Source organism: Berghia stephanieae, chromosome 2, assembly GCF_034508935.2.
Source record: "Berghia stephanieae isolate SIO BIC M18660-M18661 chromosome 2, UCSD_Bste_1.3, whole genome shotgun sequence".
In the NCBI taxonomy this organism is placed as follows: Eukaryota; Metazoa; Mollusca; class Gastropoda; order Nudibranchia; family Aeolidiidae; genus Berghia; species Berghia stephanieae.
Window position 1 is genome coordinate 89,219,685 of NC_088361.1, and position 17,500 is coordinate 89,237,184.

The 17,500-nt window shown below is 35.2% G+C and overlaps 1 protein-coding gene across 8 annotated transcripts in view; it reads left to right on the plus strand.

The window, feature by feature from the left end:
* Window positions 1-17,500, plus strand: part of LOC144965777 (uncharacterized) — a 97,351-nt gene that overhangs the window by 48,471 nt on the left and 31,380 nt on the right. For all 8 annotated transcript variants that reach the window (XM_078901476.1, XM_078901471.1, XM_078901474.1 and 5 more), the window contains exons 3-4: window positions 3,038-3,295; window positions 16,722-16,973. In XM_078901476.1, coding sequence (XP_078757602.1) covers window positions 3,038-3,295; window positions 16,722-16,973 — 510 coding nt within the window. The remainder of the gene's footprint in view (window positions 1-3,037; window positions 3,296-16,721; window positions 16,974-17,500) is intronic.

A 17,500-nucleotide genomic window follows, 5' to 3' on the forward strand; every position in this document is an offset into this window, starting at 1 on the left:
GAGATGAGATTTTGAGAGAAAAATATAAAAACCATACTTAAAAAACAAACAAAACAAAACAATATGGCTTCTGCAATACCACTTGTCATGTATATTCGCACCAAATAACTAGATTATTGTTAGTCTCTGTTGGTCACAAGGGTATATTTTATGTATTTCCAATCAATAAAAACAGCATGGCAAGTAAAAACTACTGATTCTAAATCAAGACGTCCTAAAGAAACGCAATGTGATAAGAAAAGTAAATGTGTACTGTCGTTACTTTGAGGACAACTTTACGTTAACATTTTTACCTACTACTATTTGTAAATTTTGTATTTTCTTTAAGTTTAGCATTTTATGCAAATACTATCTGGTATTCCTGATCTTCACTCTTGCCAAAGGCGGATTGTCTTCATTCGTGTTATCTCCTTGAAAATGTTATTTTAATGATTCATAATGCACCGCGACAGATACGCCTTTCACATTCATCTCTATTGTCTTCAAACCATGTCATTCTTGCATGTAACCGTGAAGATGAAACTGAAAGGTACAAAAGATGGCTCCTTGAAGATAATGAACCAAAACAAAAATCAGAACTGAAAAAGAAACGATCTTAGAACGCAGACTTCAAGTACATGTTCTCATATTAATAAGTGACTTACCGCCTCAAAACGGTATTACATCAGATTGATTTAGTTGCTATAAAATAGTATTTATTGACAAAAATATAAGACACTAGTTAAGTCGTTTTGTTACGTTTTCTTTTTTTTTTTTTTTTGTCTATTTGTTGTTATTTGGTTGTTTGTTTTTTTTTTTTTTTTGTTTTTTTGTTTGTTTTTTTTTTTTTGTTTGTCCTTATTTTTTGTTTTGCTTTTTATTTTGTTTGGGAGGAGGGGTTGTTTCTCTTTTTTTTTTTTTTTTTGGTTGTTTTGTTTTTGCTTTTTGGAGGGTTTTTTTTATGCGGGGGGTGGAGGGTGGTTGGGGTTTTTTTTGTTTTTTGTTTTTTTTGTTTGTTTGGTTTTTTATTTGGGGGGGGGGGGGGGTTGGTTGTCGTTTTTTTTTTTTTTTTTGTTGAAGTAAATTTACATAATCACCTGTTAAGAAACAAATTTTCACATTTCTGATCATTCTGATTATAAATCACTTGCAAAGCGCTTTGAGCACTTTTAGTGACTATTGTGCTATATAAAAGCTCAAGGTTTTGACAACAGGGTCACTCAGACATAATAATAGCGTTTTGGAACGATGGATTACGTATTAGATTAAACATCAGTATTATAGCAAATCTCAGTGTGATAGCAAATCTCTGTGAGATATCAAATTTCACAAGCAAAATACGCTGTGAAATTGGTTATGGAGGTAATATTAATGTGTTATTTATGCTCATCTTCTCTATTAGCTTTTGTTGTTATTGTTGTTTCTTCTGCTGTTGTTGTTGTTGTTGTTGTTGTTATTGTAGTTGTTCGAATAAGGATAAAAACCTGGGACGTCCTTATATTTACTTTTTTTATTCTCACCTCGTTTTTTTTACACATACTCTAACAACGTTGTTTCGTTGTAAATTAAAAACAAGGTGAGAATAAAATTTATTATAAATAAATGTATCGCTCCAAGAAACTGTCGAGCACTCTACGTGGTTCCAGCTAACTCCTCTCAATCATATATAAATATATACACACACATATACACACTTCTGACAATCTACTTCTTACTTCTGACAATCTCTTTCCTTCTCAGCAGCATATGTCTTTCATTCGATCTATTTCCTGATTCATTCATCTATCTATTTGTCTATCGGTTTACCTTTGTACCCTTCTCAACATGATCATATCTATCTATTAGTCTCTCCATCTCCCTATCTATTACTCTATCTATCAATCTAGCTATCGATCTATCTATCTCTCCTTCAATCTATATCTATCCATTTATCTGCCCATCTATCTATCTATCTGTGCGGCTATGTGGTCATGTGGTATGACACTCGCTTTCGGATCGGAAGGTCCTGGGTTCGAGCCTCGCTCGCACATATTTGAGTCCTTGGAGAAGGCTCTTTACTCACATTATCTCACCGTATTCAGGTGTAAAATGAGTACCTGGCTGTTAACAGCATTTTCTTGGTCCGAAAATTTGTAATATCGCCTAACAGGCGTCGTGTCCCGTCCTACATGTTAAATGTAGCTCTTGGCCAGGGACCCCTTGTAAAACGCTTTGAGCACGTTCAGTGGATATTGCGCTATATAAAAGCTCAACTTTTTAAAATCTATCTATCTATGTATCCATCTATCTCTCTATCTGTCTTTATATCTATCTATCTATACATCCATCTATCTCTCTTTCTATCTAACTGGAGTTTGTTTTTTTGCTCTTTACTTATCCCTCTATTATTCCATACCTCTCTCTCTCTCTCTCTCTCTCTCTCTCTCTCTCTCTCTCTCTCTCTCTCTCTTTCTTTCTTTCTTTCTTTCTCTCCCACACACACAATACAATGAAGCACCACCTGCCCAGTCTCGTGAAACTCAACCACCATTATTTGTATAGACCACATCATTTATATCGAATGGCTATATCGTGTTGAGCTTCCCAAAGGTATCGATATCACCCAATCATGCATGGGCTGTCCTTTAATGGATGAATTATTGGTTCCAATTAGGGCAAATGATTGGTAAATATCATATCGAAAAGTATGACTTACAAGCTGTCATACTTTTTCCTGATATGTGTTTTGATATATTATAGTATCATATTACTTCCACTACAACAACAACTACTACAACAACAACTATTATTACTACTACTACTACTACTACTACTACTACTACTACTACTACTACTACTACTACTACTACTACTACTACTACTACTACTACTACTATTACTACTACTACTACTACTACTACTACTACTACTACTACTACTACTACTACTACACAACCACTACTACTACTACTACTACTACTACTACTACTACTACTACTACTACTACTACTACTACTACTACTACTACTACTACAAGTACTACTGCTACAATTACAATTTCCCTTCCTTCCTATTTCAGGTTTACAACATGAAGTCAACATCTGTCTCAACCAAGAGCACTTCCGTTGTCCAGAAGGCCACGTCATTTCCGTTTTAGATGTCCGTTGTGGCAACAAGCACGGAGATAGCGCTTGTGTTACGTCATCAAATCAGACGGTTTCTGAAATCTGCCGAGGTCACCAGACATGCTCAAACGTCGGCCTAAGTGCCATGATGGCTGCACATTGTTCCAGACATGCAGATGAAGGAGTTACCTGTCAGTTCAAATGCGTTCCAGGTAAATAGGAATCAGATGACCTCTTTAAAACATGTTTTTACTTTACTTACTATCGTTGTTGTTTCTTTTATTATTATTGTTATTGTGTTTATTATCATTATAATTATTTTTATCTTCATCATCATCATCATCATCATCATCATCATCATCATCATCATCATTATTATTATTATTATTATTATTATTATTATTATTATTATTATTACTATTATTATTATTATTATTATTATTATCATTATTTATTAGTAAAGGCAAAATATGTTCACTACTACTACTACTACTACTACTACTACTACTACTACTACTACTACTACTACTACTACTACTACTACTACTACTACTACTACTTCTACTACTGTTATTATTATTTTTTGCCAGTTTATGCCAAGATGCGTGTCATTGTAACAGATCGATATTTTCTGGCCAAAATGTTATTCTATTTTATTTATTTTTATTAATCGGAATTTTCTCATCATTGAGTTCGTTGTTTATGGAATCTCATATTCTCATATTTTCACTGAATTACTCAACTAAAGATTTTATCGTAATGCTAATTTCAAATTCATTAAATTTGATATCAAATTTAGTACAGAAGATCATGCTACTCATTTGTCATACCGTAATTTGTCATACCGGTTTAAAAAGAGTTGCGTTAATTGTGTCATCAAGTGAAGCTAAAGAACTTTTTAGTTGAATTTTACGTGAAGGTGAAATGACAAAATTCTGATTGATAGATACTTTGATAGATGTTACTCGAGTTGTCTTTGTTTTTCTTCCTTTGTCTTTTTCTGTTATGCCGTGTATTATTTAGTTATTTTTTTAGCAGTGAACTTTGGTTGAGTATGTTAAACAAATTATTTTGATATAATTCTTTTCTTATTGCCTACACCTATTTGCAGGTCTGATTACCCAAATTGTCATGGACAAATTGTTGTAGTGGAAATACCCTCAAACCAAAGCAAAATTTTGTCCATTCGAACAATGTTAACCCTCTCCTTACCAACTATAGCAAAATCGTTACAACCATCTTTGTCCATACAAAAATTTGTTATGGCTTTTAAAACTTTATACTCTGTAGTCAAGATTATTGTTCTGAACTAAATTATATATAATGAGCACCTACAGCTTTTGGGATTCGGTAAAGAAAATCTATTTTTGTCTTCCGTGAGTTTTATGTTCTCGGAAAGAATGGCTGGTCGGGAGAGAGTTAAATCAAGCCCATAATTGCGTTCCGTTATTTGACCTGCATATTATAATATGATGGGCACGACGCATCTTCTGCCAATTTATATTTAAGTCATCGATTTGCAAGGCAAATAAGATTGCATTGGATCAGTTGGGATCATCAAATAGTAATCGAATCTTGATGGACTCGATACATGCACATAGTGATGGCAATAGATAGATACATGTACATCAACATTCAAGGTCCTAATATCCAACCCTCCTGCAGACATGATAATATTTTCAATCACGCTGCATAATTTTCCTTTCCCCTGCTGACCTCGAAGGCGGGAATGCATTTATATCGGGTAGGAAATTGTGGTATCGATCTTACTGCTAAAAGGAATTGATGTAAAGTAAATACTTGGCTACAGCATATTTACTCTTCAAAAGAAAAAAACACCAAGAATATCAACTGTAATTCGTAATTTCAATAGTGATGTAGTGTCCCAATTTTACTTTCCCTAAAGCTAATAGGATTTTGGGTTTTGATTTCTATTTGTTTTTTTTTTTGTTTGTTTTTTTGTGTTTTTTTTTTTTTTTTGTTGTTTTTTTTTTGTATTTTTATTTTGTTTTTTACTTGGGGGGGGGGGGGGGTTGTTTGTTGTCTTTCTTTTTGTGTTTTTTTTTTTTCTATTTTGTTTTTTTGTTTTTTTGTTTTTTGTTTTTTGTGTGAGTGTTTTTTTTTAATTTTGTTTTTTTTATTTATTCTTTTTGTTTTTGGTTTTGTTTTGTTTATTTGTTTGGCTGGTTGTGTTTCCTTTTTGTTTGTTTCGCTTTGTTTTCTTTCTTTTTTTTATGTTTATTTTGTTGTTGTTATTGTAATTGTTTTGGTGCGATCAAAAAGAACGTATACACATTTAAAATCGCCGTTACTCTATAATCCGTTGACGTAGGCTAATGATTTTCCAATCAGTTGTTTACCATTAACCTTTCTGTGTACCGATAGTCGATGTTTTTGTTTTTGACCTGAATTTCGCTCACCACGTCACGCACGTGCTAAAATAACCTTTTAGCCCCTTACCGTGGACAGGAAGTGGGTAGATTAATTTTTTTCTCATCCGTGTCTTCTTGAACTATTTTCAAGGCAGGAAAACACAATACAAAATACTATCCATTAATCTACGCGATGCCACGACTTAGTTTAGAACAACGTGCCCGTGCCATTGGTCATCTTCAAGCTGGACAGTCTGTGAACAATGTCGTAAGAATGTTTAATATCACAAGAGGAACTGTATATTCGTTAGTGTATCGATTTGAAATTACACAAACGGTAAGGGACCGAAATCGAACTGGCAGACCACGAGTAACAACACAAGGTGAGGACCGTTTTATACGCACCCTACATCTACGGGATTGTTTTAGGACGGCGACTGAAACTGCGCTAGAGTTCCCAGGTACACGAATCAGTCGACATACTGTTCGTTGCAGATTTAGAGAGCATGACATTATGGCAAACGTCCGTTGATGTGACAACTTCTTAGAGAACATCACCGGTTGGCCCGTCTTCAGCGGGCCCGTGCTCATCTGCGATGGACAATGCATGCGTGGCCATTTGTTCTCTTCTGGCTGACCCGTCTTCAGTGGGCCCGTTCTCATCTGCGTGGTCATTTGTTCTCTTCTCAGATGAATCACGCTTTGTGATTGGAAGAAATGACGGTAGATTACGTTGTTACCGAAGATCGCACGAGTGATTTCACGATTCTTGTGTCTTGGAATCCCCAAACAGAGGATATAATAATAATAATAATAATAATAATAATAATAATAATAATAATAATAATAATAATAATAATAATAATAATAATAATAATAGATCTTTATTGTCCATAAATATGGCAATTTGTCATTTAGTTACACTTGTTATAATGTTAAACGATAACTAAGATTGAACAGATATTTCACTCCTACTTATTTTCTCTCTCTCTCTCTCTCTCTCTCTCTCTCTCTCTCTCTCTCTCTCTCTCTCTCTTTCTTTCTTTCTTTCACACGTGCGATATACACAACATAAACATATTCATTTCGTTTTCAATTTGTTACGATTGTGGCAATTCGACACCAAAAATTATCATCATTATCAATTGGTCAGTTAATCTTACATTAAATAAATTAATCAGTTAATCAGTCAACGAATCAATCCTTGGTTTTTCTGTACCATATGAAATATTCAAAATTTTTATTGCTGATGGAACGAACGTTGATTTATACTTGTTAGTTCTACATTTAATCTGACAAAACCTTCTCCCAGATGGTAAAAGACTAAATTCATGGTATAAAATATGTTTTTTATTGTTGGTAATTGAGAATGCTTTCCTTTCTATTGCTTTTCCATGAATTCTTTCTACTCCATCAAGAAGATGGTTTATTATTTTTGATGCCTCTTTGATAGATTTTGAAATTTTTGATTTATCTTTAAGTCGGCATCCTCCAAACCATATGGTGCAGCCAAACGCAATTACACTTTTAATCAATGAGTCATAAACTCTTAACATAGTTTTCTTCCTTACTTGAAATGTTCTCAATTTCCTTAGGATGTATAATCTTTGGGGAACTTTCTTAGATATTATATTAATATGTTGAAAGAAATTCAGGGAACTATCAATGGTTATTCCTAAATATTTAAAATAGTCAACTATCTCAACATCATCTTTACCGATCGCCACACACTTTAAGTCGTTTTTATTTTTTACACCAAACACCTGTTCTTTCGTTTTTTCAACATTTAATTCAAGCTGATTTTGTTTACACCAATCGGTGAATATATTTATTTGTTTGAAATAATTCTTTTCGGTAACTTTATCTTTTAATAAGCCAAGAATAGCAGTATCATCTGCATATTTCACTATAAAACAATTTTCAAAGGATGGTCTGCAGTCGTTGGTGTATAAGATGTACAGGATTGGGGAACTCACACAGCCTTGGGGACATCCGTTCGACAACGTTCTTTTGTTGGAGATATGTTCACCCAATTTTACACATTGCGGTCTATGGGTCAGAAACTCTTTATACCATTTAATAAGGTAGTTTGGAATATCCATGCTGCACAACTTTTGAAGCAAAATATCTGTGTTCATGGCATTAAAAGCTGACGAAAAGTCGACAAACAGGATTCTGGCGTAATTCGAGGGCGTTTGGTCAAGGTGTTTCGAGATCAAATTTGTGGCGGTTGATAGTGCGTCTTCAACACTGATATGTTGCTGGTATGCAAATTGGTACGGATCTAGCAATTTCAGGTCATAACATTTTTGTAGGAGCTCAGATTTTAAAATTTTTTCTAAACATTTCATTACAAGCGATGTAAGCGCCACTGGACGGAAGTCATTCATATGGACAATTGATGGTGTGGGATGGAATAAGCAGAGACTATAGGTCATCTCTAGTCCAAGTAAATGCATCCCTAACCGGTGCAAGGTACATCCAACACATTTTACAACCCCATGTCATTCCATTTTTTTTCATGAACATCCTAAATTTTCACTTCAACACGACAATGCACCATCCCACCGAGCTATTGCAACAAGGGATTTTATAACAGCAAAAAATGTTAACGTTATCAGCCTGTGGCCTGCAATATCTCCCGATCTAAAGCCGATAGAACATATGTGTAACATAATCGGCCACCAAGTTCGTTCATTAGACCCGCAAAATGAACAACAACTGTCCCACGCCATAAGAACAGTCAAAATTATAGTGTATGTTTTGACTTGTTACTTCCCTTTTTGAAGATATGTTTTAAAAGTCTATGTTGCATATAAAATCAACCATAAACGCTACAAATTCTAACAAAATGAAAGATAAATGATAGTACTATGATTACACATAGGCTTCAAATAAACCAGAACAATACTTCATACCAATTCTGTAGGTAAAACAAGTGTATACTTTCTTTTGATCATTAGTGTATATATATATATATTTTTTTTTTTATGTTTTGTTTTATTTTATTTTACTTTTTTCTTTGTCGTTGTTTTATATTGGGTGGTAGGGGGGTTTGGTTTGGTTTATAGGTGGGATTTGTTGTTGTTGTTGTTGTTGTTGTTGTTTGTTTGTTTGTCGTTTTTTTTTTTGTTTTTTTTTGTGGGGGGGTTGGTTTTTTTTTATTTGTTTAGTTTTTGTTTTTTGTTTTGTTTTGTTATTTGGGAAGTTTCTTTTCGCATACCTGTCTATATGATCTTGTTATTATTTCATTATCATTCTATCATACTTTACCTTCAATTCAATTCGAGACGACTATGCTTACATATTTTATTGCTTCCTATTTTAGTTCTTCTTAATTTTTACATAATCTGTTTTTGTTTCTTCTGGAGGTCGCATTAATTTAATGCTTATTTGTGTAAAGTCAAATAGAACTAAAATTATGTGCAAGAAAAAATTCAAGGGAATTTCCCGCAATGTTTTCTACTCGACCGACGTTAACTTATATGCAGGTCTGTTAACCCAAATTGTTACGGGCACATTGTTGTAATGGAAATTGAAATATCTCAAAACCAACGTAAATTAAACCTGTGGTTGCTTTCAGTGATCAAATCTGCAAATACTTCTATTCAGAGTGTTTTTTAAAATGATAATTTAGTTAATTTTAAGCTTTATTCATTTAATTTGACGTCTAGTATTCATTTATCTATGAATTGTGTATTATTCTTTGGCTAATTATGTGTTAAATTGTTATTGTATGAGACAATTCTGTTGATTTATATTGAAGTACTTCTTTATCGGGGATTAATAATTACCTTCTGAACCTACCTATCCCTATATAACGTGCCAATAATCTACCACTACTCTGCTACCTATTTCTTTAAACCTAAAACATTGTATTACTATCTGTCAAGTGTCAGGAGCTTTACCCGAATATAACAGGGAAAAATAAAAGTGGCACCAGACACTAGTCTATGGGGTACTATCTGTCTCCTATCTTGCTACTCCTACTTGACAAGACCTGACACACACACACACACACACACACACACACACATATATATATATATATATATATATATATATATATATATAGAAAGAGCTATACAGGTTCAGACCCCACTATACCTCTGTTTTGTCGACTACAAAACAGCTTTTGATAGAGTACGCCACGAAGAAATACTAAAACAACTGCACTCCATTGGCGCTGATGAGAAAGACCTCAGACTCATGCAAACATTATACTACACCCAGCAGGCATCTGTCAAAATCGGAAACTCTACAGGAAATTCCATTCCTATTAAGAAAGGAGTCCGTCAAGGGTGTGTTGCCTCACCAGATCTGTTTAATCTATACCAAGAAACAATCATGAGGGGCATAACTAATATGGAGGGAATAAAAGTAGGAGGTCACAACATAAATAATATAAGATACGCAGACGATACGGTACTCGTTGCAACATCAGAAATCCAACTTCAAAAGATTGTTGACAAAGTGGTAGTAGATAGTGAAGCCAAGGGAATGGAAGTGAATATCACCAAAACGGAATGCATGGTAATACAGAAAAACCCCCGAAAACAACAACACCTGCAATATATCGATTCACGGCGAGCAATTACCAACGTAGAAAGTTTTAAATACCTGGGTTCAATAGTGACAACAGATGGAAGATGTAACCGAGACATACGAGCAAGAATAACTCAAGCCAAACAGGCCTTTATGGACCTCGGAAACATTTTGAAAAACAAACAGATGTCGTTCGGGATTAGATTCCGAGTCTTGAAGTGCTACGTGTGGCCAATCTTGTTATACGGATGCGAAAGCTGGACTACAAATGCAGAAACACAAAAGAACATTGAAGCTTTTGAAATGTGGTGTTTGAGAAGGATGCAGAGAATATCGTATACTGCACACAAAACGAACGAAGAAGTGCTAAAACAAACATACCAACAAAGGAAACTAATGTCCTTAATAGCGGACCGACAACTATCCTTTTTCGGACACATAGTAAGGAAAGATAAGAATGAATACCTGGCAAGTTGTGGAAAAATACCTGGTAAACGCGCCCGGGGGAGACAAAGAAAAACACTCATAGACCAACTGAAGGGCTTCACCAACCTAACAATCCAAGAGCTGTTTGAAAAAGCAAGAGACAGGGAGGAATGGAGAGAGATAATTCATGCAGTATCCGAAGCCTGGACCAGGCATGGAACCTAGAAGAAGGAGAAGAAGATATATATATATATATATATATATATATATATATATATATATATATATATATCTTTCTCTCTCTTCCTCTCTCTGTCTCTCTCTCTCTGTCTCTCCCTCTCTCTCTCTCTCTCTCTCTCTCTCTCTCTCTCTTTTTCTCTCTCTCTCTCTCTCTCTCTCTCTCTCTCTCTCTCTCTCTCTCTCTCTCTCTCTCTCTCTCTCTCTGATCTATATTGTTGTTCTCTCTATAATTTCACAATTTTTAATATTCTAATCTTCCAGCTATGTCTCCCTCCAGCTTTATTCTACGTTCATATCACAAACCTCACAAATGGCGAATAAAATAATTAAAATGGAATTGATTCCAAACTAATCTCCTTGTAATGACGCCAATCACCTGTGGTGATCTCAGCAGAGTTGTCCGTTTGGCTGTTCTAATGCCAAATACAAAAAGAAGATTGGTGTTTGTTTTTTTAATCCTGGAAAAATTTCGTTTGGCTTTTTTTTTAAATCTCTTAATTTCGCATATTTTATAGATAAATTAACATTAATATCACAAACTATGATAAAAATTATCCACCCTTATACTGTCAAGGCGAGGTGATCTTTTTATTAAGTTAAGACACTACTCGATCGATGGCAGCATGAAAATAAAATTAACTCACTCAATCCCATAGATTTTTACTACTTTTCAAAATTGGAAGAAATGTATTAAAAATGAGAATGTAGCCTATATAGATAGCTTTATTCAACTATCATTTATATGCAAAAACTAAAAACATTAGCATTGATACTGCGCCTATATTTTGTCTCAGAAAAATGAAATAGATAGACATGGGATAAAAGTAATCCGGGTAAACCACGGATATAGTCGGTGTAAGGGTTGAGTGAGTAAAGATTTATTTCCACTCAAGAGTAAAATGGATACTTTAAGCAGTTGGGCACTTTCTCTGACATTTTTCTGTGACGTTCGGCATTTTAAAAAATTTATTTAGTAATCCTGGATATCAGGGTTGGAAAGGGGGGAGGGGCTGACATCGGAGGACTAAGCAGTTGCATTTTTTAAGTGGTTTATTTTCAACGTGAAACTGAAACCTCAATAGCCTCAATAGTGACGCCACTTCCCTCATAATGACGCATAGTAACCTAGTAACTGGTTCTAAACTATGGAACAATGGCGGACGCCCTTATGAAATACTTTTCCTTCGAGCATAAAAGTGTATCCATAGGAGAAAAACATTATAAATATGATCATGTTTTGACTTTTATACATTCTGATCACATGACATGTGAAAAGTTCAAGCCAGCATGAAGAATAAAAAGTACCGATTTTCTTTGTTGAGAACCAAGCTGCTCGTTGCTGAGCGGAGGTGACATCAGACTGTTGAATCCTATTAACACCAACCAGCCGCAAATTGCATGTTGCCCTCTCTTGCGTTTTATGTCCGTTGCGTGTTTCTTTCTTTCTTTCTTTCTTTCTTTCTTCCACCTCTCTGCGGTCCTATAAGTAGTGGCAGGCGTTGCTTGGAATTTTTCAGAATTGGGCTGACTCAGAGGTAATTTAAAGGTCTGAAGTTCGATCCCCAGACAAGGATTGCAGAATTTATGGAAAAATGTTCTCATATTCATATATTTTCTTCCTGGACATTTTCTGCTTCTCATTTTCCCATTCAGTTCACTGTCGTCTCCCCTGACCTTTTGGAATGCAAAGTATTCGATGACCATCTTATAACAGGATGTACAGCAGCGTTACAGAAAAGTGGTCCGTTGGCTTGGGACAGCTTGTAGAAAACTTTGAGCACTCTTTTGCTGACTCTGCGCACTATAAAAGCTCAGGGTTTTTATTTTTGCGCACATTTTTAAAAACGGCCGTTTTTGTGCTATATATGAAATGGAAATATGTCTCTTATGTTTCTGCTGGGGGAAAATAATGTACTACCGTCAAGGTTGTAGCTAATTATTATGGAATAACCTGTGTGCATATTAAGATTGAAGTCATATTATAGAGAAAAAAAATATATTTTTCTTTACATTCCAAATAGATAATTTAATTTTTTTTTCTTGCTGGTTTTATTTTGTTTTGCTTTATCGTTTGTTTGGGTTTTTTTCTTGGTTTATATCGTTTTGTTTTTGGGTTTGTTTGTTTTGTCTTGTTTTTTTTTTGTTTTTTTTTTTTTTTTTTTTGGTGTGTGTGTGTTTTGTTTTGTTCTGATATAATTGGGTGAGGGGGTTCTAATTTCGTCTATTTTTAATGATTTTTCTCCTGTTACAGTATCCGTCATCAATAAAAGGAATATAGATATCCATACCTAAAATCTCTAGAGAGAAAAGCAAGTAAATATTAGAGTGTCTCCACCGCAATTGAACTAGCGACTTTACGATGCGTTTATTATTGACTTACCAGAGAAGGCCATCAGAACACTCCAACCCCCCCCCCCCCCCTCGACCCCCGTCCCACCCCGGCCCTCCCCCAGAGAGTTATCTCACAAGGCAAAAATAAATGACTCTGACCGCGACACGAAGCCGACTATTTTATCTTGATACCCATCACCGTAACAGGGTACCGGTATTACGGGTCATGATTGAATACTCACCAATGACAGGTCAGTTTCTATGGCGACTTCATCAGACAAATTGGGTACCAAGTACCAATTGCATGAGGGCTACTTGGGGGTGATGGTTATTGATTTATTTTCATGCCGATGTTATGATAGTACTATCATCAGTTATAACAACAAGGATTGTGGGTGTGTGTGTGTGGGGGGGGGGGGAGAGAATGATGTAGTTTGGCAATGATCGAAGACGGGTAGTCTCAATCAAATTGAAACATTCTGGAACAGGCATTGGTGTGAGATGAAAGTCGAAAAAACGTGTGCATTAAATAGTGTCAGACAAAGCAGAGAAAAAAATACAAGAGAAAAAAATAATACCCAAAAAAAAATCAGTTTTTATCCGTTGTCTTCATATTCAAGGCGGGCTGATTTTGGGGGGAATATATTTTTCTTGCATTCTTCTTTCTGTTTTGTTTTTTTCTGGCATTATTTAATGCACACATTTTTAGATATTAATGGGTCAATCAATGAAAAAAGTCTCCAGATACGAAAGCATTGATCGATTCAATTCTACTGTTGAGTTAATCAAAACGTGTTCTTGCTTTACTACAGTGAAAAAATACTTGAGTATTTTATAGAGCAATATCCGCTAATCTCGAACAAATCGCTTTCCAGGGTGTCCCAAGCCAACAGCAACACTTAGCATGTAGGACAAGACAAGTCGGCTCTAAGACGATTTTACACATTTTTATCCGACAGTTAAAACGCTGTCACCAGCCAGGTATTCATTTCATGGATGATAACGAATGAAGGTTTAGGGTTTTTATAACTGCCGCCAACTTACACAAAAAGGGTACCTTGAAAGATGTATTTTTCCTTTCTAACTGCAGTGCATGCAGGGATTCAACATCATCTGTTGCAGCTCTATCCTTTGATAACAATTGAGAGTCTTTATTATTGTTTCGATGTTTGACATCAGTGATCGGGTTCACAGATGAAAGCCTAAAAAAAAAGATGGAAAGAAAATTATTTTTTTTAAAACAGACAAATCCAAGACTTGAAGTGTTACCATAGCATGCTGCTATCGATCGATTTAAATGACCCTCATTTTGGGAAAAACTCTCATGCCTCTCAAAAAAAAAAAAAAAAAAAAAAAAAGAGGTCAGCTAAAGGGCTAAGATTCTTTCTCAAGGAAAAAAAGATACCGACATCGGGACTTAACCCCATGGCCCCCGAGTGGAAGTGCAATGTTTTATCCACACGGCCAGCCATCTCACCCCCTCGCATAACTCGGAATAAATTATGAATAAATTAATCGTTTTTCCATATTGTTAAAAAATCTGAATCGTAACACACGTTTTATTCAATTATTATTTGATTTCTCCTAATTTTCAAATATTTACCCTCCAAAATCTCATACAATATTCCTCTGATCAGTGTTTACTGGTGTTTACTTTGCCTTCAAGCCACCAGAATATTGAATTATTTGGATTTGTATTACCATCTCATTTCTCAAATCTCTGTGTGTCTCGGCTTTATCATCATCCTTATCAAACGCCGGCACGGTACAGGGGGTGGGTTGTGGGAGGGGGGAGGGATGGAGGGGAGATGGGGGCGGTATCTCGTTGAAGCGACCATACACTGACAAAATGCCTCTTTTACATTTTGACAAGAAAACTGATTCTCTCCCTGTACCGTAAAATGAAAATGAAAGTCTTTAAAAAGTAGTCATCCCGACTCATTAGGCCCATGGAGAAGGATTGTATCCCGGTTTATAAAGCCCTACCTTTGGACAGGACTAGTTTATGACAAAGTACTTTCCGCCACATCAAACAGACCCAGCCACCCATTCACTCCATAAGGAATTTTTGACAAGATGAGGGTCGTTTTAATCGGTCGATATTTGAGGTACAAGTACGATTTTTCTGGCCAAAATTTAATTTACGTGTTTTTCCATGCTACGGCAGAATTGAGGTTGTCAAATTCACACTGATATAGAACCGTTTTGAGATGATTGATCACAACTGTTTAACTCTCTCCTTACCAGCCATTTAAGGATTTTCCCCAAAACTTCACACCCAACTTACACAAAAATATATTTGTTATCACTCAAACACAATAGCAGTGAAATTATTGTTATACATAATTTCTTTAGCAAAACATGCTCTACAACACACTGTTCATTTTCTTTAAATTTTATGATGTACAAAAGAAATTTGAATAAGAAAAATGTTGGTTGTATCGAAACGAATGTGACGATTTTCCCTTAGTTGGTAAGGAGAGGGTTAAATGCGTTTTGTCAACGTACGGTATAAAATTGTTGTTACAGCCGATATTGGATTGCATTATGGCATGACGACAAACAGGGGCAGTGCAGTGGTTTGTCCGACTGGTCAATGGTCAGTACTGTCAATGGTCTATGATCGATTTCAGGATGGACCCCTGACTGACGATGAGATTTTCAATCTTGATTTATTGAGCCGATAACAACAATTGCATTCAGTGTGTGTGTGTGTGGGTGGGACGTGGGCGGTGGGACGCGTTAAGATAATTGTTCGTTTCTTGAAGGACATTGAACGCCGATATTGATGCTAATGCTATGCGTTTAGGTAAAATCCTCACATGTTCTGCTCACCAAAACACAATATTAGGCGTAACCTTCAGCGTTTATAATCTGTCAGATGAACTTAAGTGAAAACTGGTCGTCCAACTGGCGACCTATTAACAATAACAAAGATCAGAGTTACGTCAATTTCCTTTTGTTGTTGTTGTCTTTGCTTTTGTTTGTTTATTATTATTATTATTATTATTATTATTATTATTATTATTATTATTATTATTATTATTATTATTATTATTATTATTATTATTATTATTATTATTATTATCATCATCATCATCATCATTATTATTATTATTTTTATTATTATTATTATTATTATTATTATTATTATTATTATTATTATTATTATTATTATTATTATTATTATTATTATTATTATTTGATACATTGTTTCTTTGGGGGGGGGGGTTGTTTAAAAAAAAATTAATGACTTCTTTGAAAGACGACTACTTTAATTAAATGCGGCTATGTGGTCTAGTGGTATGACACTCGCTTTCGGATCGGAAGGTCCTTGGTTCGAGCCTCGCGCTCGGCGCATAGTTGAGTCCTTGGAAAAGGCTCTTTACTCACAGTCTCTCATCGTACTCATGTGTAAAATGAGTACCTGACCGTTAACAGCGTTGTCTTTGTCCGAAAAATTGAAATATCGCCTAACAGGCGTCAATTCCCGTCCTACATGTTAAATGTTGCTGTTGGCCAGGGACCCCTTGTAAAGCGCATTGAGCACATTTAGTGGATATTGCGCTACATAAAGCTCAATTTTTTAAATTTATTTTTTTAAAAGAATTTTATTGTAGAATGAACCATATGATCCAAATACTAATGGGTGTTCTGGGTTCCAATAGATGATCTAAAAACATTATAATATAATAATTTATTTATTTATGTTTTTACTTTTCAGGTCAAACTGCCACATGCCGTTCCAATATATGTGCGCCAGAGAGCCAGGGACTCTCGTGTCCCTCAAGAAGCACAATCCACATCCGGAAAGTGACGTGTGCTGACAAAAACTCCAACTGCGCATGGGGAAGTTACAACCTACTGTCCTCCCTTTGCGAGGGGTCTAGCCAATGCCAGGCGTCTGGATTAAGAACTCTGTTGTCTCCTCACTGTGACACGAACCAGATCTTCGTTGATTATGTCTGCGTACCAGGTGAATATGAAACGTTTGATATGTTCCTACTTACAATGGAATCCTATTAACTCTCACCTTACCAGCCATTTTCAGGATTTTTCCCAAAAACTTCACACCCAACTTCTAACACAAAAATAGATTTGTCATCATTCAAACACAACAGCAGTTAGTTCTTGCGATGCATCATTTTCTGAGCAAAACAAGTTCTACAAAGACACTGTTCATTTTCTTCAATGTTTGTGATGCACAAAAGAAGTCTGAATGAGAAATATGTTCTGTTCTGTATCGTAACAAATGTGACGATTTTCCCATTGTTGGTAAGGAGAGGGTTAAAACCAACACCACCGGACGAAAACAATCGGCTGACTCTAAGCAAAGTTGACACTAACCATTATCAATAGAATAAACACACTTGGATAAATAACAGAAAATTTGGGACCTTCAAAGAGCTTTTGACTTTTATCAAGAAGTTGACTTTAAGAGAGAGCGTTGATTTTATTCAGATTCAAGTGTGCTCATATATTATGCAGGTAACCGAACGCAAT